Here is a 25,098-nt window from a genome sequence, read left to right as displayed (position 1 = left end):
AAATCTTAATTCCCCTTCATAATGAAAATGAAAGAATATCTCTAAAGGGAGTAAGCCATGTGTGCTTCGCAGGGATCAAGTATGATGTATTCAATTCCCCACAGCAAACATAAAAGACAAGCACGGAAACGCACCACAGTGATTTGGGCTGCGTTTCTTTCCATGTAAGTGTGATACTGTGCGCTGTGGGAAATTGAAGTATACACAACCAACTCGCTCAGCAGTCCCTCTGGAGGTTTAATGGCATCGTTGTGGTTCGCGTGGCAGTGCAGTAATTCTCTGTGCCACAAACAAGCAGATAAATTAATTCCGCTAAATCAACCTTGTTTCGATGCTATGGTTCTCAAATACCTTTCAACAATAATTGAAAGGACACAGAGGAGCCACTGGTGATATGGGCATCTTAACGTAGGCATTCACAAAGCAGAACAAATGGTTCATCAAGCACACAAGTAAGGGCTATAATGTGACAAAAGCGCAACAGACTAGGTGCAAAAAAACACATGGAGGTCGACTACGTCTTCACTAGCGGAGTCCAGTTGAAGACCACCAAATGCTTCTCCTTTAATTTACACAAAACGCTAGTCTCGATACTGGAAACCGAACCAAAAGCAACAAGAACATTGCAGGCACAGATGAGTAACGAAAATCTGAAATGTAGAAATTACGAGGTTGTACAAAAACTTATAGTCGTGGCAACATGTGAATTTCTTTCGCAGTTCTTAGACAGCCATCGGAGTGGTTTCCACCATTTTTTTTAATCTACAGCTGTTTTAGCTTTGCTTTAATCCTACAGCCTTGCATTCTACCGCGGAGTGTGCTGCGTTCGCCGTGAGAGCTTAATTATTGAGCAAATTAAAGTAATTTACCTATTTATGTTAAAGTGAATTTTGGTACTTTAAATGAATTCATTTCAAATAAAGCTTATCCTAGGGTGGGAGATAACGGGAGGCTAGGCGAGATTTCATTTATTTCCCTTCCAACAACAATTATTTTACACCTGAAGAAGCTGATTGCATTGCCGAATGGACGGCTGAAGGGCAAAACTGTACCTATTGAAGATTTCAATAATTAATGCCTAAATTTTGGTAAGAATGGGTCTAAAAATTTTTCGCATTCATGGCAGCGCGAGCTACTCGCTTGGCATCAAGCTTAACAAAAAAAAATTTACGGAGGGCACCTAAGGCTACTTACATGCTTTTTGTTTTTATTTTCTATTCATATACATTCTTTTCCTTTCTGATGAATCTTCTCAATAGCATAAAGTCGTAAGGCAACCATATACTAGCTTCATTTTTGTTCGCCATGAACTAACGTGCTTTTGTAGTCTGTGGTTTGCGTGCTCGTCTCGCAATCTGAAAATACTGGATGCAGTTCGGAGCACCTTCGGAGGAAATCTTATTTTTCTTTCTTACCGGAGTGATGTAATCTCGGATTTACGGGATTTACGCATTTACGGATTCACGGGTAATCTGGTCAACGCCGATGCCGGGTTTCGTTCCCCATGAACCACACAAGAATTTCCGATTTAAACATGCAATTCTCTGCACGATTCAATTTCTGCTCACTGTCCGGTCTCTTCAGGGAACAAGAGTCGCGGCAGTAGGTGTGAACAACACTTTTTGCCTCGCATCGAGGCGTGTCCACGAATTAATCCTTTTATGTTGGTATCTCCGCGATTATCTCACCGCTTAAAATGTACTGCTGAAATTTTTGGTAAACGATGGAAGTCAATCAAGCATAAACTGATGGCATCAAAAAAATTTTCAGAGGATGGTACAAAATGCGATTCCTACTGTACTGCGGAACACTGGAGCTGTGTTGCGATCTTACCTGCTCAGATTTCTATTGAGCCGCTGGCCAAGACATTCTTGTGCTCTGCAAGTTAACTTGGTCATTGAAGACTTTAAAATGCATATTACATAAGTAAGAATTAGTAGCAGTCATATTATGAGCTCAGACCCTAACGAAATTCTAACGGGTTCATTATAAACAGTATGCAGGTGAACAGAATATAGGTGCCTTATTTAGCGCGAATGCCGTCGTCTCGTGCAAGCGCAGCAAAAAAGGAATTCTAATGTCGCATTGCTATGAATAACGATGTGTTGTGCGTTGTTGTGTTGGCTTTACAGGTGCATCAGCATGTAAGGCTATCATGCCCAAAGCTCAATGTGTATAATAATTGTTTCCTCTGAAATTTTGTAAAGATTAGAGAAACAACAGTAACTTACAGGCTGTAAAAAGCTATTTCCGCTACCTACTGTTTCCAAAGCGAATAAATTTTTAGAAATGGCTAATAGTGCCAGCATTAAAGAATGTCGGGTAACCTCAGCGACCATCCCTGGCTGGGCAATTACCTGGGGGCTCTCAATAAATCATATAAAGAACTAGGCCATGCGATTGACGCTAAGGTTGTCATAGAGTAAAACGAAGCAGTAGGTCAAAATTTACAGTTGCTCAAAAAGGCCTTCCTTTTTTTAAAAGCAAAAAACACCAGACATGTTAACATCGCAATAATCACCTAAGAGAGGCGTTGCGTGAAAAATAATGCATTGATAAAAAAATTGAATAAATTACTTTCTTCTGACTTCTTTTACTTTGGCGCATGAGAATAAATTGTGATTAAGTGCTAGTTCATTTCTAGATTTTGCACGAAGAGTTTTCTTGTTTTATCAGTAGTAATTTGTGTGTAAGGTGTGTACGTCCAATGCGGAGAAGAGGGAATTACTTCTATAAAATGCTCCTGGTGCCTAGAAGTCTTCCATTCACCCAGGACGAGCTTTGCAGAGTACAGTTTGTTAACTTCATTGTCCCACGCAGCCTGCAATTTTTCGCTCAGTTTATTTTGTACAAAATTCATGTAGTCTTTATGGGGTGTGTTGACTTGTTTAACATTTTGATTACGGGCACGTGCGGCGCATGCATCAGCGTTCTCTTTCTTGATGATTCCCACGTGATTATGGACCAAACAGAACTTTATTTGACGTCCTTGTGCTTCAGTTTTGACTGAGTTATGTATTATGCCTCCTATTATGAATTGCACAACATTTATGGTGTTTACTCCCCTATTCAAGCTGAGTGAGTGTAGATAACACTGTTTTAAACGTTTTCCTGCTGTTTTTTTTTTTACAGCTCGAGCTATGCCGTAACGTTCTGCTGCCAGAATTGAAGCGCATTGAGGCTGTAATTTTTCCCATATCCTTCTGTTATCGCACTACTAAATTTGCGTCCTGTTAGAACCATCTACCAAAGCAGCACAGTTAATCGGTCCACTATTGCAAACGGATAGCTTCACACTGGTGCTTTGTAGGACGGCTGTTGCCCATACGCTTCCATTATTGAGCCGATTACCTGTGTTACCCGGGTATGTAGAAATGTGTGTACATTTTGCACTTTTCGCTCAGTGCAAAAATATCTTGCTGTATATATTCCTGAGGAGTTTTTCTTTTTGTGCATGAGAATCAATGTAAAATTGCATACAGAAAGAAAAGTATATCAAGGTGGCAGTGGTTCTGGTTGCAGGGCAGCATTGGAAAGTGCCTCCAGTGAGCTCATTTCTTGCATTTTACTGCGTGGTATGAATAATGCCAAGCTGCACATGCCGCATGCTGCATGCATGTTGTGCTGTACGAAGCATGATCTCCTTCACAGTTTGCGGAGGGGGGCGGTGTCACGTTCCTCAGCTGGGTGATCTTTTGATGAGCAATTTGTGCAAGTTGTGAGCCGTGGCCAAACCTATGAAAACTAAAACATCTCAGTGGGTATGGTTTTATATACATATATATATATACCAGTTTAGGAAACCAATCACCACTGTCATCACCTTTGAAGTCGCTCTGGAACCGCTTCTTTGTGCGCAGGTATTCTTGTGCTCTTCCCATTCACTGGATCGGACATCATCGCCGCACTTGGGACACTTTACCTCCGCCTGGCATTCAATATAGTGAGTCTGCAATGAACCAGTTTTGTAGCAAAATGAACCAGTTTTGTAGCCTACTTACCAGGATGTAATAGTTTAATTTAGGAGATTTTAACGTTCCAAAGCGACTCAGGTTATGAAGGACACCGTAGTAAATTCCGGAAATTTCGACCACCTGGGGTTGTTTAACGTGCGCTGACATCGCACTGTACACGGGCCTCTAGAATTTCGCCTCAGTCGAAATTCAGCCGCCGCGGCCGGGGTCGAACCCGCGTCTTTCAGATCAGCAGCCAAGCGCCATCACTCTGTGATACGTCGAGGAAACTAGCTCGCCACCTGCCAACTTTGGTTTGCTCCTCGCACATTTATAATAGTGTTCTTCACTTTTCTCTAAATGCTGGGGCTGTTTCAAATTTTTTTTTTTAACTCTGAGGCGGCAGCATACGATACAAGATTCTTCCACTCGTCGCGTTGCCCGGGTGAATAAGCCTCTTGATCTTATTCAAGCGAGAGAAAAAAAATCTTGCTTTTTGCAGAGAACGAACGCAATGAATAGAAACGCTCGCTCATCACGAACGGCGGCCAGCGTTATGTTAGGCATCTTGCGGCAATTCAGTGTGAATGCTAGAACGAGATGAGCGCTTTTGGCGCTTCCCATTCCCTATGCACTCCAAAACCACAGCAGGAAGGAGGCGAGCTCATTTGCTCGACGTAACACACAGTTTAAAACACTTTAAGAAGTAGAGAGCTTGAAGCAGGCCGTTGTTCACACCCGGATGCGCAACTTCAGGTCGATTTTTCAGAAGCGATGAAATACACTTCGAGCCGGCCTAACGTCGCCTACAGTAGTGAGTACCTCAAAATGTCCGCGTGAGCTTCAAATGGCGTCTCTCGATAAGCGCATAAGCGGATAAGCACAGGGCACCATTGATCAGAACCTTAGGACTAAGACTGCACTGCTCCCACTTCTGGCTCGGTCACCGTAGTATCTAAGCTTTTGACAAAGGCGGTACAGTGCGCTGGACATAGCGACATTTAATGAGTGTGTATGTGGTGCTTAGAAACAAGCAAAAGGTAAGTTCTCGGATCTTATGGCTGGAAATAAACGCCATGAGCAGGTAAGGAGCATAAAAACGGGCGCCTCCCGTTGTAATACTCGAAACTGGCGTGAGGCCGTTGTTTCTTGAGCTGAAGATGTCAGGACCACTTGGATTCTTCAGGGCTTGGAAACTACAACGCGAAACAGTTTTTACAACTAGTTGTCGGGCGGACGCAGCAGCTTAGGTGTTCGCGCTGCGCGCGCCGGCTACAGAGTGCCCGAAGAGTTACGCTGCGCCATGCGCTGTGCCTTGGCTAGATGCACGCGCCCTCGCCCAGAGTTACCACGAATGGATCGACAACGCGAACGCCGCACAAACTTCCGCGAAACCAGCGCGCCACTATCTTCCCCTCACCCTTTATCCCCTCGGAGCAAGCGGGCTTGGATGAAGGCAGTGCCGCCATTCGGCTCGGATTCGCACCGCATCCCTATCCTCTGGCCTCCAAACCTCTGCCAAAGGCTGTACAATCGTATAACGCTCGTTGCCCCTGTGCAATGACATCACGTACCTTCAGATCCTTGAGATGAAGGTCCATTCCGCAGTCTCGCTTGTTTGGACATTCCACGAACAGGTCACAAAGCAGCGTCGCGATATCGAGGTCTTGGTACATCTGCAACAAATTGCAACCTCAAAAACCGGCCTGCACTCATTGTACAGGAGAACTCCACTGCTTCGTCGTACTACACGTGAGTGCTACGTAATTTTCAACCTTTATTCTGTGTCGAGATGGACGTGTATAATCTTACATATGTGCACATGAGCCCTAACATATCCTGCACGGAACTAATTAGCGGTGTCTATATGTGTGCTCAACTGTTCTTTATATACGAGGAAACGTCAACACGAACCCACCGTGCCGTTGAAGGGGTGAGCCGTATACTCTCTAGCTATCGCGTTCAGCGTGCACTTCTCAGTGGTACTGGCTTGTCCCGCATTCAGAATAAGAAATTTAATGGAGTGAAAATGTGAACAAAATGCTTTGATATTGTCTCTAGGCGAAAAATTCATTTAAAACCAAGACGCTCGCAGTATTGTGTTTTGATATGGCGAATAACCTACGAGGCTTTCATTTCTATGGTACAGTCTGGCAGACGTCTTCTGAATTCGATGCCAGCCAGCTGCGCACATGGAACTTCAAACCCTCTCCTATTTTTTTCTTACGCTTTCCCATTCGCTAGCCTTCGTACGCACTGCGAACGTGCAGCGGGAGAGAGAGAAGACGCCATTACCACATGCATGACAAAAGAAATGGGCGAAATTTTTTTCTCGCATGACGTCTTCATACCCGTACAAGAGAATCGCAAACCATTGGATGGATAACAGGGCCAAGAAGTCTAAAATCCATTTTGCTTCACGATGTAGAGTTGAAATTGGTAGAGCTAAGGATTAGCGGCCCAAAGGCCTTAAGTTCACTTGCTCACGCTGCGACCGCTTCATGTTGGTCCGCAGGTGGGCTGAGAACGCTGGCGCCGGCTTTGCTCGCCTTTCCAACATGGCGCCTTCGGGGACAAGAGCTCATACTCGGAGCACTCCGCTTAGGGGAGCCTCACACAGGCGCCTGCCATGCGGTAAGGCTTCTCAAGCAGCTCGGCCTAAGGCTCGCTCGACGGATTCGAGACCTCCCGTGTAGCCGACTGCCGTCCTTCTCCTAGCCACAAGACAGGTGACACTTCCCCGCACTCCGGCCGCCGCCACGGCCAAGGAGGCGGGAGGGTAAAGGGGATGAGGCGAAACGCTTTTGCGATAAATTAGCTAGGGGCACTGAAGTGTTTTAGAACTAGAACATTATACTGGCACGCAGTCATCACGGAGTCGCTGGACGTGCGGGAACACGCGGTACGAACCCTCCAGAAGGTGGACCTTTGGAGGAACTTAGAGCTACGGCCGGCGAGGACTGTTTTCGCCTCCCTCTCTCGCTGACTCCAGTGCTTCAGTACCTGAGCTTGACTGCCTCAACGGCTTGTCACATTACACCCCTTCAACCGCAATAGATAGAGGTCGAGCTATAAAAGGTAGGTCTGCCAGCTATGCCAGCCGCTAGGAAAATGGCTCAGGAAATGGCGCAAAGGTATTCCTGACCTTTAGGAGCGTCAGACTGTTGACATGTCAACAGTCAGAGGCATCCAATGTGTCTAAACTCTGAAGCGAGCAACGTAGCTGGCATAGAAATAGATGAAGCGTTTACCTGACCTTCGGAAGCCATCAGAAACCGTGGACTGCCAATTATTCACTTGCTTTAGAACCTGGTGATCACTTAAGGAAGTTAGGGATTTGCAGACACACTTAGTCAATAAAACGAAATTAAAAAAAAAACACGCGCCAAAAAAAAACGGTTAAGTGATTTGACATAAACGTCGAGCACAGTAGCAACTACCATTTTTTCAAATGGCACCCACTTAGCCAATATTATTGAACTTTCAAGGCGCTCCATTCTTAGGTAAGCCGCCAACAACCTTCCACAGCGTTCTGAGAAACGTTTATTATAAGGTTAAGAGTACATTAATTATTTGGTCCATATCGCACTGGGATATTTCTTTTAAGAGGAAAAGCAAAATACCAAAGTATGAAATATTGAAAAAGAGGCAATGCATTGCACGTTACAATGGTGATTACCTGGAGATTTTACACTGGTGCTGGTACCAAAGAAATGGTAATATTGTCTTGATTGCTCAAGGATATTCAGCACGCTTTTCTTAACTGATATCAGAAAGCACGTTTTCTTGCACACAACCTAACTAGAGTGATTTAAATTCGCGATGAGGACGCGATTGCGCTATTGAGTAGTATTTTTACAATTCGGCAAAACTCAAATCTCCGGTTACGGGACTATAAAATTTTACACTTCCGAATTCCTCATTTTCTATGCCGCGAGGCAGTTTTACGTGGGCTCGAAAGGCTGTAATCTCAGCGCTAGGCATTTTATGTCAAATACTTAATTGCGTGTGCATATTAAAAGTACTGCTCGCTAATTTACAACTGACCGTTCGAGTACAGTCTTTGTCAAAATTTTAGAGCCCCGGGGGTGTGCTTCTAAGCCTCGCAGTGGGACTCCTGTAGCATTCGTGGTAGTCCTACCCATTGGGGGAGGCAAGACCAGAAATCTTCTTATCTTCAGCAAATTTGAAGCCCTGGAGATGCATTACGAACCAGTCAGTGTGCTTCAGAAGCAAACCCCCTGGCTCCAAACTTTTGACAAAGGCTGTACATCCGTGCTTCGCTCATATTCAAACTGAGAGACGCATAGTATGTCTCTTGTTATGCATCTATGCGTCACAGTGCGCCTATTAAATTCACAGTAAATGTAATATTGATACGCTTAAAACGCATGCCACGTAAATAGATGTAAAAGCTCTTGCCAAACACACAAGTGCATTACCATGTGAATATCGATGTTTTCTCCGTCGTATTGGCAGTAAATGTAGTGTTTGCCATATTGCATGCTCTGCGCATTCAAGCAGTCTTCGCAGAACACATGGCCATTGGGGTCTCTGTACATGGCCATGGAAAACATGCGGCATTGCCCGCATAGGGCATGGCGGCTTAGCTCATAGGCAAATTTTATCTCTCTCGGACCGCCCGGGAGATCCCGGTACATCACCAGTGCCGCCATTATGCCCTTTTTTGTGTAGATCCCTTAGTGCAATGCTGTTAACGTTTCCTTGTCACGAAGCGGGCTTTCTGGTTTCGAAACTGAAAGAAAGCAAAGGGAAAGAATATTAAAAAAACAGTGCCTTTGGAAGATCACGATAAGAAGCTTTTGGTAAGTAGGAATTAAGAACGGCGAATTTCACGCAGGCAAGGCGCTCTATCCAATTTAAATATATCGAACACGAGTCTCAGTTCATAGGCAGATAGCAAGAGGCAGCAAGAAGAAATCAGTGAACACTATTGGCAAGAGCAAAAAGAAAGCCATAAAATTCACCGAGGGTGAAGCATATCTACGCCTTCTTAACCTTAAGGATTTCTAGAATTAAGTTGCCAGTTTTCCTCGTGTCGACTCTACTTGTGGTGTTCTCCTCTACATGGCCGTGTATTTTTTGTCCATGACCCATTGGATTTATATTAGAGGTTACGGAGTCTCGAATTCTGGTCAGTTATTAGATATCTACAAGAAATTCAAGGAGAATCCCGCAATTCTTCACCAATATTACAGGTTGAGTAAGGATCAATGCAAACGGTGTTACAATTCGTGCGAGTTGCTTATACCGTCAACAGAGCTAAGCAAAATACTCAAACTACTCAAAAGTTGAAAAGCACAAAATTGCAACATGGAAGGAAAAAGACTGAACGTTCAGCTCTAGCGTCGAAAAATCCCCTTGCCAATCATGCCTTCAATCAATCTGGCGATTCACGCTCACGTACTTGTGTCAAGGCCAGTGTAGCCAAAAATAAATCGATCTGCCGCAGTGGCTCAGTAGTTACGGCGCTCGGCTGCTGACCCGAGAGGCGCGGGTTCGATCCCGGGCGCGGCGTTCGAATTTCGATAGAGGCGAAATTCTAGAGGCCCGTGCAATGTGCGATGTCAGTACACGTTAAAGAACACCAGGTGGTCGAAATTTCCGGAGCCCTTCACTACGGCGTCCCTCATAGCCTGAATCGCTTTGAGACGTTAAGCACCAATAAACCAACCAAAAACAAAATTCAGTGAAACACGATCAACGCATGAAGAGCAGATCGAAAAAAGTAAACATTTTGATATTCATTTTCACAATGGAATTCTTAGGTAGAAAACACCCATCCAACAGTCCTCTTCCTGGTAATTGGCCCAATATTGGAAATTCATTGGCAAATGCCGATCCTCTAAAGGACCAAAGTGAGACCATCAATTTGAAATATCGGGATGATTAAAGGTGCTGCTTGGGATGTCCCCTCGATATAAGAGTTTTTTGAAATCCTGCAAAAGCCCGCGGCGAAGACGAAAGACAACGATCCGCATGCCTTCTTCGCCGCAGCTGACGTGTTGAAGAAAAGCAAATATAAAGAAACTATGTGCTAATGCTCCTGATAGATTCTTCAAAGCTGAAGGAGAAGCGCAAGAAACAGCCAAGCCGGAGCGAAAGACTTAAACAACAGGAACTTTTAACAGGAGTCCTCAACAAAAAGAACTCTTAACGAACAGGATTAAACATCATGCCTCCCGCTCTTCGAGGTGGCCTCTACCTTGCAGCTGCAAAGGGGAGAATTGTCGACCGCCCTCAGCTCTATAAAACTGTCAGAACTAGTACACGCGACCAGGTGAACGTATGGGGGCTCCTTAATGGGAAGGGAAGGGAGGAGGGGGGTGGGTAGTGGAACAGATGGTGAGGCTCCGAAAGCAGAAGTATGCAACCCCTTAATAGCATTGCTATACCACTGTTTTCTTCTGTACCCGCGATCTGACTTTCGCAGGATTCAGAAGTGCCTAGGGCAATAAATCTGGAGGACGGCCACAGCAGCCTGCACGAGTGGTATTGAGAATCAATAAATGTAACTGAAACGGGACTGCAATCCCATAGCTGGCGCTCGCCATCTGTATTACCAAGTGCGTAAACACCACTAATTCATTGTTTTCGTGAAATTGAGACTGCACTGATCCCACATCTGTTTCTTGAGTTTAGAACGTTGCGAGTTTTTCTTTACGGTTTTTCTTTCACTCGGCGTTTGATTTCCGTGCTATCGGATTTGCGAGGGTGACGTTTATTCCTTCAACGCGTATATTGGAACAATAAGTCCACAAAACTTAAAGATGATGCAGGTGATGAATGGTCGCACAACCCTTCAATTAGGCACAGCTTTAAAGCGTAACGATGAGAATGTGAGAGGCCTCAAAACTAACTAGTCTTTAAATCTGCAAAGTGGATGAGTGTTTGCAGTCACACCGGTGCTTCCAATGACACACTGCGGAGTGTTCGCTACAATACGGAAGCAGTCAGCTACTTTTAATTGGAAGTCGCGTTTTGCAAGCAGCATTTACGAACGCAGTGTAATGGAATCTTCTTGAAAGAACCAGCCTCGAGATTCCTATGAAAGCATGGTACACAGGAGGGTGAAAGAGAAATATATCTTGTTGGAACTGCATGCGACCGCGATAGCGATCCAATCTACGTTCTTCTGTAGAGAACAACGGGTCCAGGTGAAAACACTAGCCAAATAGTTATCTGCCTGAAGTATACGGTTGATTAGAAGAATGTGTTTCTTTTTAAAAGGTCAGTGCCGAAAGTGCGTGCCGCTGCAAATAGACTGTGGAGGTCCATTTGATGTGGTTATATTATGGTCGTGCTCGTAGTATCATTATAAACAGAACGACGAACACCGTTGCGCAAATGCACTCTGCTCTTCGTATTTCTTTTCATCGCGCATCTTTAGTTTTGTTTATGGTGGTTTAACGTCCCAGAGTGACTCAGGTTATGGGGGACGCCGTAGTGGAGGGCTCCGGATAATTTAGACCACCTGAGGTTCTTTAACGTGCACTGACATCGCACGGTACACGGGTCTCTAGAATTTCACCTCCATCGAAATGCTACCGCCGCGGCCGGAATCGAAGACGCGTCTTTCAGGTCAGCAACCGAGCACCATAACCAATGGCCCATCGAGGCGGCTCGAGCTTGCACCTGGGCTGTAAAAGGGCTATACAATCGTCGATGATTGCACTTGAACAGTCCAGAATAGTATCATGAACTAATCTAGCGTGGTTTTGTTACCGCCTAGACACAATCGCGATGAAAAGAAATGCAATCAGCGGAGCAAGGAGGGGTCGCGCTGATCGGATTCTTTTTTTTATCGGCACAGTATCTCCCAGACCCCAGTGCATCCCTCGCCGCGACTTATTGCATCTAATCTCTTATTCCGTGCTGGTCGATCGTAACTCTGTAGTTTACCCAAACTCGATACCTTGCTTTCCATGTTTTTTCTTCAATGCGCCAAGAGGTCGGCCCAGTGGTACAGGCGTTGGCTACGTGCAAGAGCCGATCGAATTGGTGCATACTTTGTTACCAGTAAAGCTACAAACGTTGCTTTGGCTAGTCGTTTGACGTCTTTTATGCCATTGTTCTCACTCTAGGTTTTGGGTTAATTTCAGTCAAATGTTTCGTGTAGTAAATACAGTGTAAAAGTACAGCCCAAGCAATACGTTGCTCCCAAAAGTGCGTTCACAACTATTAATCTAGGTGTTGCACCCACAGCCTGCAATTCGCATAAACATTCTAAAATGGACATTAAGCAAGTAACTATAATTATTTTTTTCATTTTTGACGTTTAACTTACCCAAGCAACACAAACTGTTAAACACATATAGCCAGGGATGAGGATTAATTTAATTTAGCTGGCCTTCCTTAACTTGCCCTGACATTTTGAATTTCGCCTCCATTTAAATAGAGCTGCCGCAGCCGCGATAAGTCTCAGCGAGATTTGGATCAGAAGCCGAATACATAATAGGCAAATACATGATAAGGTATGAAGCTGAGCTATTTCCGCAAGTAATAGGTGTATTACTCGTGCATTGTTAGACGAATACGCAGCCCAAGTGCTCTCGCTGTTGTGTTTCTTAGCGAAAATTCATGTATACTAATTAGCAACATTTTCTGTTCCAATGACTCTTGGCTCAATTTTTTTTTCACCTGTGCGATTGACAGGTGCCGCTCTAAGTTAGCGGTACGCAGTTATAGTGGATATACTTTCCCATTTTGCACCCTGACACTTATTTTCAGATCTATATTGACAATGGATAACTAAGGCGGATTCTCAAAAAGAGAAGCAAAAATTCCAATAACCTGATATCAGTGCATGCTGCCTCAAAGCCCAAAGCGTTCCTTTGCGCTTAAAAAATTAAAATGCTACAAAATTATAACCTTGACAAAGCAAAACTGCTACAAAAGCTAATCGACAGTGACTCGAAACTTAGAGCTTAGGGAGGGCGTTGCTTTATTCTCCTACGCTGATACCTACAAAAAGCAATTTAGTTACAGTTGGAGGAATTCCGGCTTCAGGATTGCCGTTTTTTTGTGCACACGCGTTATCGCTGACAACTACTGTGACTCAAGCGCGCACTGCTCCAGTCTAGTTCACAATAGCTCGAAACAAACAAGGCTGTTTCTGACCGTATCCTCGGGATTTCAGTCTCGATCTTTCCCAATCAGTGTTGCTGTATGCATACTGAGTGTGCGACGTCGCCAGCCCCTTATGTCCAACGAATCGCCACTAGCTCGTTGACGGTTGCTTTCCTCGGCACCGTTTGCGTCCGGCAGCAAACCTGAAAACCTGATCTCGTTCGCTCTGCAGCGCTTCAGCGGAATTCGCGTCGCCATATTAGCCTTCGGTTCTTGTACGAAAAGCACTCCTACAACAGCCCGTTGTAAATAAGTGCCCGCGACTTGAAACCCTTCTGATCCCTGAGATTCGCACTCCCTCACCCTTGCGCTGCACGCCATCAATGTGCTCGCCAGGAGTTTTGCAATTACACGTGAAATCGACGCGGAGGTAGACACGTCAGCACACCTCGCGCCATTTTAAGACCGCAGGGAGGCGGACATAACTGGGATTGATTGCTCATCGCTCCACTCACCGCTTTTGCTGCATAGCAATCCTTTCTGGCGCTGATCACACGCTCAGCTGGTGTAATCATCTGGCTTCCAGCATTCTGCGCCGTATTCTCCACTTTTCTATGAGCCACGTAATGGTGCGGCCAGAATAATACGGAGCACAGGAAGGGTCGCGGAGCAGCGGAAACGTGCTTATGCACGCTGCCTAGCACCGGCGACAGGAACTATTTTAATTTGGACGCGGCGAGATGGCGCCGGTAGCACGGACCCACTTTTTCTGCAGGCCTATCAACCTCACTGCACGTAGCATGCAGTCCCTTCCTTGCTCTATGATCGACTGATACTCTGCTGACAGCGCCATGCGCTTCGTTGTTCCGTTTCTCACATCGAGGAGCGGCGCGCGCTGTAAACGGGCGCAAGACGGCCGATTTGGCATTACATGTTATCTCGGCCCTTCAGTCCGCGCTGCCACCGAGGCTGAAGTGAGCACGCCTGGATGAAGGCAGCACCTGGCGGTGTTGCCAGAACCAGCTCAGCATCTTTCGAACAGTGATAACGGCAGGGCTGCAGCAAAGAGGGGGGCTCGGCGGCAGGCACTCTCGCTGCGCGCGGATAGCCAGGGGTGTCTTTGTCGTGCTGATAGGTGGCGCTTAGATGCAGTTTCTGCTAGCTTGGCCGCCTTTCGCGTGCTCCGTATTATTCTCGCCGCACCGTGCTCCCTCAAAGGCGGCAACGAGCGAGGCGGAATGGAAAGCCAGCAACCGCCGACCGTTTCCAGTCGGGGAGCTGATTGTCACCCAGGAAACGCGCATGGCAGATAAGCGCCGCTATCCGCGCGTGCTTTTGCAGCAACGGCAGGGAACGAAGCCTGTAGCCATATCAGAATGCGGCCACTTCAGCCAGCGCGCCCCATATTTTTTTACTGCTAGTAAAATTACTGGGTTGTCATCAAGACCGCTCTGGACATTTCTGTTCTCTTGATCGCCGTAGTACGGCGCCACATGCGGAGATCGCTGGCTTACATAATAGAAATGCTCCGGGCAGTATAGTGAACCTTTCTCTGTAGAAGAGTATAGAAACAAAGAAAATGAAGTAAATAAAGAAAACAAAGATGACAATCTCTTACACACATTTCCCACGTTATCTCGCTATTCAATGGCTGCTGAAAATACTGAGACGCGATGGCTAGCTAATGAAAAACAGGGAGACAGAAAGGTGGGCTTGTTTTTAATTGCCACCTGACACAACTGCATTGCAATTGGAGGAACATGGTTTAAGTCCATCGTCAACAGCCGTGCCGACTTCTACTCTAGCGCTAGAAATATTACCAATTAAAAGTCACAGTGACATAAACAAAAGCAGACCTAATGAAATGCCAACGACATCAGCGTATTTGCGGGGAAATTGAAGCGTGACTAAGACCCCTTGTGGAAAACAATATGAAAGAAATTAATCGAATGTCTGGCATTTTAACCTCAGCCATTTAGAAGTTTACAGGACCTTAGAGCGGAATCTTCCCCTGCACTGAAATTAGCTTTGGTTTGCACATGCCGCGATATCTCGGTTCCAGCACATTTTGCGACTTTCCCTTCCGAATTACTGGCCCTCAAATAAACTGCGCTTTCTTCTCCATGTTACCTAAATTCGTAGCACCATAGCCTCCCATTGTCTATTCCCGACCGTCGGAGCCAAGATCAAAGGATGTCGGCCGATGTTCTTGAAGTCTGAAATTCGGGCGCCTGGTCGCAGCGAGAGCGGAAATTAGGTGCCGGAAATGCTCGCTCTGCACAATAAATGAGAAGCTCACCGCGAGGAGGCGCTCACATCGCAGACTATCCGCTCCACACATTATGCTTGGATATGCGTGGCGATCCCAGATTTTCGGGGCTTTGCGCACTTTATTGAGTAATATTACCTTATGGAATAGTACCCTAGTAATACTTCACCTGAGAGCCAGTGTATACTGTCTGATTGCACTATTCATCCATTGGCGGGTTGTGCTCGACTGCTCATGCACCTTGTATCATTAAACAACTTTCTGAATAGACTATGGATGCGAAATGCGCTATAATCACTTCCCGCGCTTTTTTATATAGTTAACGTATTATTCTGCACTGCAGCTCAGGGCAAAGTGTTTAAATTAATCAGCAGCATGCGCCCATAGGCGCGTGGTGAAACGCCCTCTTCTGAACTGCTCGCGCCTCACCCGCAAGTGATTGATTGAAAACTTTATTTAAAAAATGGCAATTACAAGAGCCTTGGGTGGTCCACCTTATCCGGTAGCCCACTGGCTCGCATCCCACAATGGTATACGAGAAATGTGTAACGGCTGAGTTGTAACATATGGGCACGGCACGGCACGGCACAGCAGCGCCACCAGGATGCGGTTCACCGACAATCCGTTCTTGTTTCTTGTGCAGCTTTTCTTGGCCCTGCTAGATCATGCCGGTGACAGAAGCATGCAGCTGCCTTCAAGAATGACTCACGGATCAGACACTGCCGACGTACGCCCACCAGACCAGCTACACGCGCCCGCATGGGATCACCGATGGATTCTACAATCAGCGACCACATGCGCAGACCACTACATGCATCTGGGACAAGTGGCGACACCACCGGATTGGGCTATATATTGCCACGCCACGCGCACGGCGGCCACTGGACACGGCAGCACTACCAAGATGCGGTTCACCGACAATCCGTTCTTGTTTCTTGTGCAGCTTTTCATGGCCCTGCTAGATCATGCCAGTGACAGAAGCATGCAGCTGCCTTCAAGAATGACTCACGGATCAGACACTGCCGACGTACGCCCACCAGACAAGCTACACGCGCCCGCATGGGATCACCGATGGATTCTACAATCAGCGACCACATGCGCAGACCACTACATGCATCTGGGACAAGTGGCGACAACACCAGACTGGGCTATATATTGCCACGCCACGCGCGCGGCGGCCACTGGGCACGGCAGCGCTACCAGGATGCGGTTCACCGACAATCCGTTCTTGTTTCTTGTGCAGCTTTTCTTGGCCCTGCTAGATCATGCCGGTGACAGAAGCATGCAGCTGCCTTCAAGAATGACTCACGGATCAGACACTGCCGACGTACGCCCACCAGACCAGCTACACGCGCCCGCATGGGATCACCGATGGATTCTACAATCAGCGACCACATGCGCAGACCACTACATGCATCTGGGACAAGTGGCGACACCACCAGACTGGGCTATATATTGCCACGCCACGCGCGCGGCGGCCACTGGGCACGGCAGCGCTACCAAGATGCGGTTCACCGACAATCCGTTCTTGTTTCTTGTGCAGCTTTTCTTGGCCCTGCTAGATCATGCCGGTGACAGAAGCATGCAGCTGCCTTCAAGAATGACTCACGGATCTGACACTGCCGACGTACGCCCACCAGACCAGCTACACGCCCCCTCATGGGATCACCGATGGATTCTACAATCAGCGACCACATGCGCAGACCACTACATGCATCTGGGACAAGTGGCGACAACACCAGACTGGGCTATATATTGCCACGCCACGCGCGCGGCGGCCACTGGGCACGGCAGCGCTACCAAGATGCGGTTCACCGACAATCCGTTCTTGTTTCTTGTGCAGCTTTTCTTGGCCCTGCTAGATCATGCCAGTGACAGAAGCATGCAGCTGCCTTCAAGAATGACTCACGGATCAGACACTGCCGACGTACCCCCACCAGACCAGCTACACGCGCCCGCATGGGATCACCGATGGATTTTACAATCAGCGACCACATGCGCAGACCACTACATGCATCTGGGACAAGTGGCGACACCACCAGACTGGGCTATATATTGCCACGCCACGCGCGCGGCGGCCACTGAGCACGGCAGCGCTACCAGGATGCGGTTCACCAACAATCCGTTCTTGTTTCTTGTGCAGCTTTTCTTGGCCCTGCTAGATCATGCCGGTGACAGAAGCATGCAGCTGCCTTCAAGAATGACTCACGGATCAGACACTGCCGACGTACCCCCACCAGACCAGCTACACGTGCCCGCATGGGATCACCGATGGATTTTACAATCAGCGACCACATGCGCAGACCACTACATGCATCTGGGACAAGTGGCGACACCACCAGACTGGGCTATATATTGCCACGCCACGCGCGCGGCGGCCACTGGGCACGGCAGCGCTACCAGGATGCGGTTCACCGACAATCCGTTCTTGTTTCTTGTGCAGCTTTTCTTGGCCCTGCTAGATCATGCCGGTGACAGAAGCATGCAGCTGCCTTCAAGAATGACTCACGGATCAGACACTGCCGACGTACGCCCACCAGACCAGCTACACGCGCCCGCATGGGATCACCGATGGATTCTACAATCAGCGACCACATGCGCAGACCACTACATGCATCTGGGACAAGTGGCGACACCACCAGACTGGGCTATATATTGCCACGCCACGCGCGCGGCGGCCACTGGGCACGGCAGCGCTACCAAGATGCGGTTCACCGACAATCCGTTCTTGTTTCTTGTGCAGCTTTTCTTGGCCCTGCTAGATCATGCCGGTGACAGAAGCATGCAGCTGCCTTCAAGAATGACTCACGGATCTGACACTGCCGACGTACGCCCACCAGACCAGCTACACGCCCCATCATGGGATCACCGATGGATTCTACAATCAGCGACCACATGCGCAGACCACTACATGCATCTGGGACAAGTGGCGACAACACCAGACTGGGCTATATATTGCCACGCCACGCGCGCGGCGGCCACTGGGCACGGCAGCGCTACCAAGATGCGGTTCACCGACAATCCGTTCTTGTTTCTTGTGCAGCTTTTCTTGGCCCTGCTAGATCATGCCGGTGACAGAAGCATGCAGCTGCCTTCAAGAATGACTCACGGATCAGACACTGCCGACGTACGCCCACCAGACCAGCTACACGCGCCCGCATGGGATCACCGATGGATTCTACAATCAGCGACCACATGCGCAGACCACTATATGCATCTGGGACAAGTGGCGACACCACCGGATTGGGCTATATATTGCCACGCCACGCGCGCGGCGGCCACTGGACACGGCAGCACTACCAAGATGCGGTTCACCGACAATCCGTTCTTGTTTCTTGTGCAGCTTTTCATGGCCCTGCTAGATCATGCCAGTGACAGAAGCATGCAGCTGCCTTCAAGAATGACTCACGGATCAGACACTGCCGACGTACGCCCACCAGACCAGCTACACGCGCCCGCATGGGATCACCGATGGATTCTACAATCAGCGACCACATGCGCAGACCACTACATGCATCTGGGACAAGTGGCGACAACACCAGACTGGGCTATATATTGCCACGCCACGCGCGCGGCGGCCACTGGGCACGGCAGCGCTACCAGGATGCGGTTCACCGACAATCCGTTCTTGTTTCTTGTGCAGCTTTTCTTGGCCCTGCTAGATCATGCCGGTGACAGAAGCATGCAGCTGCCTTCAAGAATGACTCACGGATCAGACACTGCCGACGTACGCCCACCAGACCAGCTACACGCGCCCGCATGGGATCACCGATGGATTCTACAATCAGCGACCACATGCGCAGACCACTACATGCATCTGGGACAAGTGGCGACACCACCAGACTGGGCTATATATTGCCACGCCACGCGCGCGGCGGCCACTGGGCACGGCAGCGCTACCAAGATGCGGTTCACCGACAATCCGTTCTTGTTTCTTGTGCAGCTTTTCTTGGCCCTGCTAGATCATGCCGGTGACAGAAGCATGCAGCTGCCTTCAAGAATGACTCACGGATCTGACACTGCCGACGTACTCCCACCAGACCAGCTACACGCCCCCTCATGGGATCACCGATGGATTCTACAATCAGCGACCACATGCGCAGACCACTACATGCATCTGGGACAAGTGGCGACAACACCAGACTGGGCTATATATTGCCACGCCACGCGCGCGGCGGCCACTGGGCACGGCAGCGCTACCAAGATGCGGTTCACCGACAATCCGTTCTTGTTTCTTGTGCAGCTTTTCTTGGCCCTGCTAGATCATGCCAGTGACAGAAGCATGCAGCTGCCTTCAAGAATGACTCACGGATCAGACACTGCCGACGTACCCCCACCAGACCAGCTACACGCGCCCGCATGGGATCACCGATGGATTTTACAATCAGCGACCACATGCGCAGACCACTACATGCATCTGGGACAAGTGGCGACACCACCAGACTGGGCTATATATTGCCACGCCACGCGCGCGGCGGCCACTGGGCACGGCAGCGCTACCAGGATGCGGTTCACCAACAATCCGTTCTTGTTTCTTGTGCAGGTGAGAAAACGCTACGGCGTTTGTATTCGCTCTAACAACCCATTCTTGTTAGTGCTGCCGTGCCCGCGGCTGTTGTTTGATGGTACTGTAAGCTTGCGCAAACTGCTATTGTTGGGGGGTGATATCGAAGCCAATCCTGGACCGGACACAGCTCAGATACTTACGCAGCTTCAAGAAATTGCCTCAGACATAAAAGAAATAAAGGAGAAGCGGCTGGCGGACATAGACAATAAACTCGATGCTCTTGCTAGACTAGAGAAACAGGTCACTTCCTGCCAGGAGCAGGTCGCTCAGATGAGCGAAGTCATAGAAAGGTTAGAGGAAAGAATAGACGACTTGGACAACCGAAGTAGAATATGTAATTTAATTGTCTATGGCCTATCGGAGAGAGAGGAAGAGATCAAGGAGACACTTACAGAAAGGGTAAATAAAGATATTTTTTAGGATAAACTGGATCTCGACGCAGTGGCCATCGAGCGTATCCACCGTTTGGGGCAGCCTGCTGAAAACAAAACTAGACCTGTTGTTATGAAGCTTTTAGACTACAGAGAGAAAGAATCAATACTGAAACGAGGGTTCAAGCTTAAAAATTCCGATCTGTTCATTGGCGAAGATTTCTCGCGGAAAATTAGAGATATTCGGAAAAAGTTGTGGGACAGCTCGAAGCCTAACCGGGACAATGGCGACAAAGTGTCCCTTTCCTTTAATAAATTGTAAATTAATGGTCAAGCATTTGTCTGGGACAGTGAAAACCCAGTGAAAGTGCCATTTGGGAAAAAAAAAACGACAAAGCCACTACCCCAGAAAGCCAAAACGACAACGTCTCCAGCCCCCGAATGACACGTCGAAGAGCACAATCAAAAAAATAAAATTATTGAACATAAATGCCAGAAGTGTAGTGAATAAAGTAGAGCAACTCGAAATTGTCCACATTGACCAAGATCCAGATATTGTGGCTGTCACAGAAACGTGGCTCTCGAGTGATATTGGTAGTCAAGAAATCTTCCCTCCGAACTACTCAGTGATGCGCAAAGATCGGCTTTCCCGGGGTGGCGGTGTTGCATTATTGATAAAGAACCACTTTTCCTTTATCCCTCTGCCGGACACCCCGGGAGCAGAGGCAGTGTTTTGCAAGATTCTATGTGATGGCGTCAGCATTATCGTAGGATGTGTTTATCGGAGCCCCTCTTCCGGACATGATTGCTTGAGTGCTGTACACGATTATATGCAGGTGCACGTACGGAACTCTAGACTAATCATCATGGGAGATTTTAACCTTCCGGATATTGACTGGGATACCTTGCACCATACTGATCCGGCCTCAGATGCGCTCATTGATTTAATGCTGAATTTTAACCTACATCAAACAGTCTCCCGTCCAACTCGCATACTAGGCACAGCAAAAAGCATTCTCGACCTAATACTTGTAAGCGAGAACTTCCCAACACACCAGACTAAGCTTGACATAATCGACGGAATTTCTGATCACAGTATACCTGTCTGCGAGCTACCACTCAATATTCTAATAACCCGCTCCTCCCAATCGACTGTAAGTAATTTTAATAGAGCCGACGACGCTAGTATATCAATCTTGCACACGAGTTTCAGATGTTTGCCGAAGCAGCATCTGAAGCAAGCTCAGATGTAAACTCCCTCTGGCTTCAGTTCAAGGAAATCATCTTTTTCTGTATATTCAGATATGTCCCCTCAAAAAACAAGCGCGTTAAAACAAAGAACCCGTGGATCACGCGAGAGGTCATTCATGCAAAACGCAAAGTGAAACTGCTGCGTCGCTCTATTAAGTCCAACGGTACTAACCCCGACAGAACACAAAAATTAGCCAGTGCAGTTGAAATCTTCAAGGATAAAATGATGAAATCAAAGGAATACTACTTTAGTGTTACGCTGCCTGACTTCCTTACTTGTAGCCCACACAGGTTCTGGAACCACTTCCGCAATAGAAACACAGCAGGACACGAACAGACTCCAGAGGAAAACAGTGCGAAGGCTAATTACTTTAATGACTTTTTTCAGTCCGTATTTACCACCGATAATGGCGTTATTCCCCAGATGGCAACATCCCGAACTTCAGATATCAGAGAAATAAATATAACTGATGACGGAATTTTCAATCTTCTCTTGAACATCGACCCGAAGAAAGCCAGCGGGCGAGATAACATACCCAATGCATTTTTGAAAAGATACGCCGAATGGTGCAGCAAATATCTCGGCATAATATTCCGCAAATCACTTGCTGTGTCAAAACTACCGGATGACTGGAAGCTGGCGAAAATCATTCCGATCCATAAAGGAGAAGATATCAGTAGTGCATCAAACTTCAGGCCCATTTCACTGACTAGCACAGCATGTAAAGTTTTCGAACACATAATCTCAAAACATCTAACAGATTTTCTAGAGCATAATAAGTTGATATCACCTGACCAGCATGGTTTCCGCCGAGGGCTGTCGACTATCACTCAGTTAATCGAAGTCGATCATGACTTGGCCCTCAGCATCGATACCTGCAGTGAAACTGATATATTACTACTAGATTTTTCCAAAGCGTTTGATTGCGTGTGCCATAACAAACTAATCGCAAAGCTGCAATGCATGATCGGGCGGGGGGAAGTTCTGGGTTTGATCCAAGAGTTTCTATCTAACAGTTCTCAATTTGTAATCTTTCAAAATATGTCTTCTAAAATAACCGCGGTCACTTGGGGAGTTCCGCAAGGCTCCGTTCTTGGCCCACTTCTCTTCCTTATCTATATTAACGATATAACCGCTCAGAATTAGTGTAACATTAAGCTATTTGCAGACGACTGCATCATGTACAGGAAAATAGAAAGTCCGGAAGACCACATTGCGCTTTCCCAGTCACTTGACGCTGTGGTGGATTGGTGTGACAGATGGCAGATGACCGCTAATTCTAAAAAATCAGTGTGCATGTCAGTAACCAGGAAAAAAGTACTTATCTTTCCCTTACAGCATTCACGGTACGCCACTCATGAAAGTCTCCCAGCAAAAGTATCTTGGTATTACACTAACCGCTGACTTTAGATGGGACGTACACATCGCTAATGTAACATCGGCAGCATTACGATAACTTTTTTTTTAGAAGATGTATCCGACTCGCACCAGCATCTACTAAACTCCTAGCATACAAAACTTTCATAAGACCTATTTTATAGTACGCCCACACTGTTTGGTTTCCGGAAACAACCACTAACATAGCAAAACTAGAAAACTACAAAGAAAGGCACTACAGTTCATCCATAACAAATATAAGCGTACTGACTCCCCATCGAACCTTGCAGCTATTTCAGGACTCCCGACGCTATCAATGAGAGCAAAGCACACGCGTTTAAAATTTTTATACCAACTGTTGCATAACGATTATAACATCAATGTGTCAAAATATATTTGCCCGTCCCATACTCGACCGACACGTCACAAACATGCACTCACTCTGACTGATTATTCCTATCGCACAGATGCACTTAAACATTCATTTTTTTCCTGTAGCCATCCGAGAATGGAACAATCTGGATGCTTCGATTACTCATGCGCTGACCTTAACAACGTTCGCTACAAGGCTCGAGGCCAGTATTGCCGCACAGTAACGCTCTCAGTGATGCACATGGGCCTCTGGGTATTGATAATCCATTTCACTTCCGTTCCTTCTTGTCGTCTTAATCAGTGCATCACCCCTTGCGTAGTCATAGTTTGTCTTCCTGGGTTCGATTGTCCGCTATCCTTCAGTATTATTATTGTTTCCATCATATACGTATCTTGTCTTGAGCGCCAAGGTTTTTTTTTCATTTTTTGTTTTCGTTCCTACGTGCATGTTGTTCACTGTTAGCCGTGTTTGATCACTTCATATGGTAAACTTGTCTGGAGCTGATTGTACATAGTTTGTCCTCAGGTAGACAAAAGAACCACCGTTCTACCAGATTTATCTTTGCATGTGTTCTTGCCGCATTTTGAAATTTCCTTGTGTTGTGTGAGGTAGTCCTTGCCCCAGTGTAACTGTTGCGTATGCCCACCTGCTAGGGCCCCGTAAAGGGGCCTGCAGTATTGAAAATAAATAAGATAAATGATCGGGCATGGATAGTATAGTATCCTATGGTCGCATCAACTACCTACCGGATTCTAAAGTCGCTGCTTTCTGTAGAAGCTGAAGCCGCCATCGCCGGGCTTCAAGCTACAGCTGAGTGCTATACCGATGCCATCGAAATCCTTAAACAGCGATTCGGCGACAAAGCGGCCTTGATACAGGAACACATGCAGGGGCTCATCGATATCAGGGGTGTGATGTCTGCGGGAAAAGTACGCAACTTACGGCGGCTCTACGACGACGAGCAAGTGCGTATGCGAGGTTTGAGAGCGTTAGGTGTTGGCGACGACAGTTACAACGCGATGCTGTATCCCGTCCTGCTTCGTGCGCTTCCAAGGGAGCTCGTCCTCGCCTATCACCGCGTGCACGCAGAGGAACAACATGCTCCGAGTACAACGTCATCTACAACGGCAGAAGATTGTGCCCGGTCCACGACATCCTCAGCAACAGCGACGGTCAGCCGGACACCACTCAAGTCTCTACTTCGGTTCTTCAGACTGGAGCTGGAGAGCCGCGAGAAAGCCTTCGAGCATCGACCTGACACTGCACCCGGTAAGCCAGCGTGTCATTTTAACGGGTCAAAGGAAGAATCAAGAGGGAGCATTCGACCTACCTTGGCTGTAGCTTTGCATGGCTCAGCATCAATCGCCTCCTGCCCAATCTGCGGATCAAGCAATCGCGGAGGGAAAGATTGCAATTCAGATCTGGATGTAAAGCAGAAGAAAGCAATTTTAACGTCCAAAGCCCGCAAGGGCACCTTGTGTAACGAGGTGCTTGGCGCCACCACGGACCCTTAGCCCCCATACCGAAGCTGTCATCCATACCGTGGCGATAGGTTGAAAGGAGGAGGGAAGAAACCTTGAACGGTGGCGGTCGAGGAAGCGGTCAATCCTCGGCCGATGGGCTCCTCGTCTGTCTACCAGGAGGGGAGTCCCGGGACCTTCCTCTGTGTATAAGGGTGAATCAGAGGCGACAAAGTATGAGGAACCCTTAGCCAGTACATGCCGTATGGAAAAATGTGCAAAAAATCTGATCGGCCCCCAAAAAGGGGTCGCGCCGATGCGAAAAAATTGATGCCACAGAAACCAGTAACGTTTCCAAAGTTTTCCATGGTTCACTCAAATACAGA

The 25,098-nt window shown here is 47.4% G+C and overlaps 2 protein-coding genes and 1 pseudogene across 3 annotated transcripts in view; 2 read left to right on the top strand and 1 right to left on the bottom strand.

Moving 5' to 3' along the window:
- Positions 1 to 14,271, bottom strand: part of LOC149329825 (uncharacterized) — a 44,601-nt gene extending 30,330 nt beyond the window's left edge. The window contains exons 1-4 of one of the 2 annotated variants that reach the window (XM_089560510.1): positions 13,559 to 14,271; positions 8,396 to 8,709; positions 5,528 to 5,629; positions 3,824 to 3,949 (exon numbers count right to left, since the gene is read on the bottom strand). In XM_089560510.1, coding sequence (XP_089416636.1) covers positions 3,824 to 3,949; positions 5,528 to 5,629; positions 8,396 to 8,629 — 462 coding nt within the window. In that variant the 5' untranslated portion in view covers positions 8,630 to 8,709; positions 13,559 to 14,271. The remainder of the gene's footprint in view (positions 1 to 3,823; positions 3,950 to 5,527; positions 5,630 to 8,395; positions 8,710 to 13,558) is intronic. The other variant, XM_089560511.1, reaches the window with a different exon arrangement.
- Positions 14,272 to 16,294: 2,023 nt separating this feature from the next.
- Positions 16,295 to 17,188, top strand: LOC149329824 (uncharacterized; the record flags this gene model as incomplete). The annotated part of the gene is made up of 1 exon (XM_089559311.1): positions 16,295 to 17,188. A coding segment is annotated over exon 1 (894 nt), but the record flags the coding sequence as incomplete, so codon positions are not given.
- A 6-nt stretch (positions 17,189 to 17,194) lies between these two features.
- Positions 17,195 to 20,724, top strand: LOC149329823 (uncharacterized; annotated as a pseudogene).
- Positions 20,725 to 25,098: the final 4,374 nt, after the last annotated feature.

Source organism: Amblyomma mixtum, chromosome 9 (genome assembly GCF_055824585.1).
Source record: "Amblyomma mixtum isolate Tamu chromosome 9, ASM5582458v1, whole genome shotgun sequence".
NCBI classification, from domain to species: Eukaryota; Metazoa; Arthropoda; class Arachnida; order Ixodida; family Ixodidae; genus Amblyomma; species Amblyomma mixtum.
Note: the sequence above shows the minus strand (reverse complement) of the source record. Positions and strands in the feature narration are given on the sequence as shown.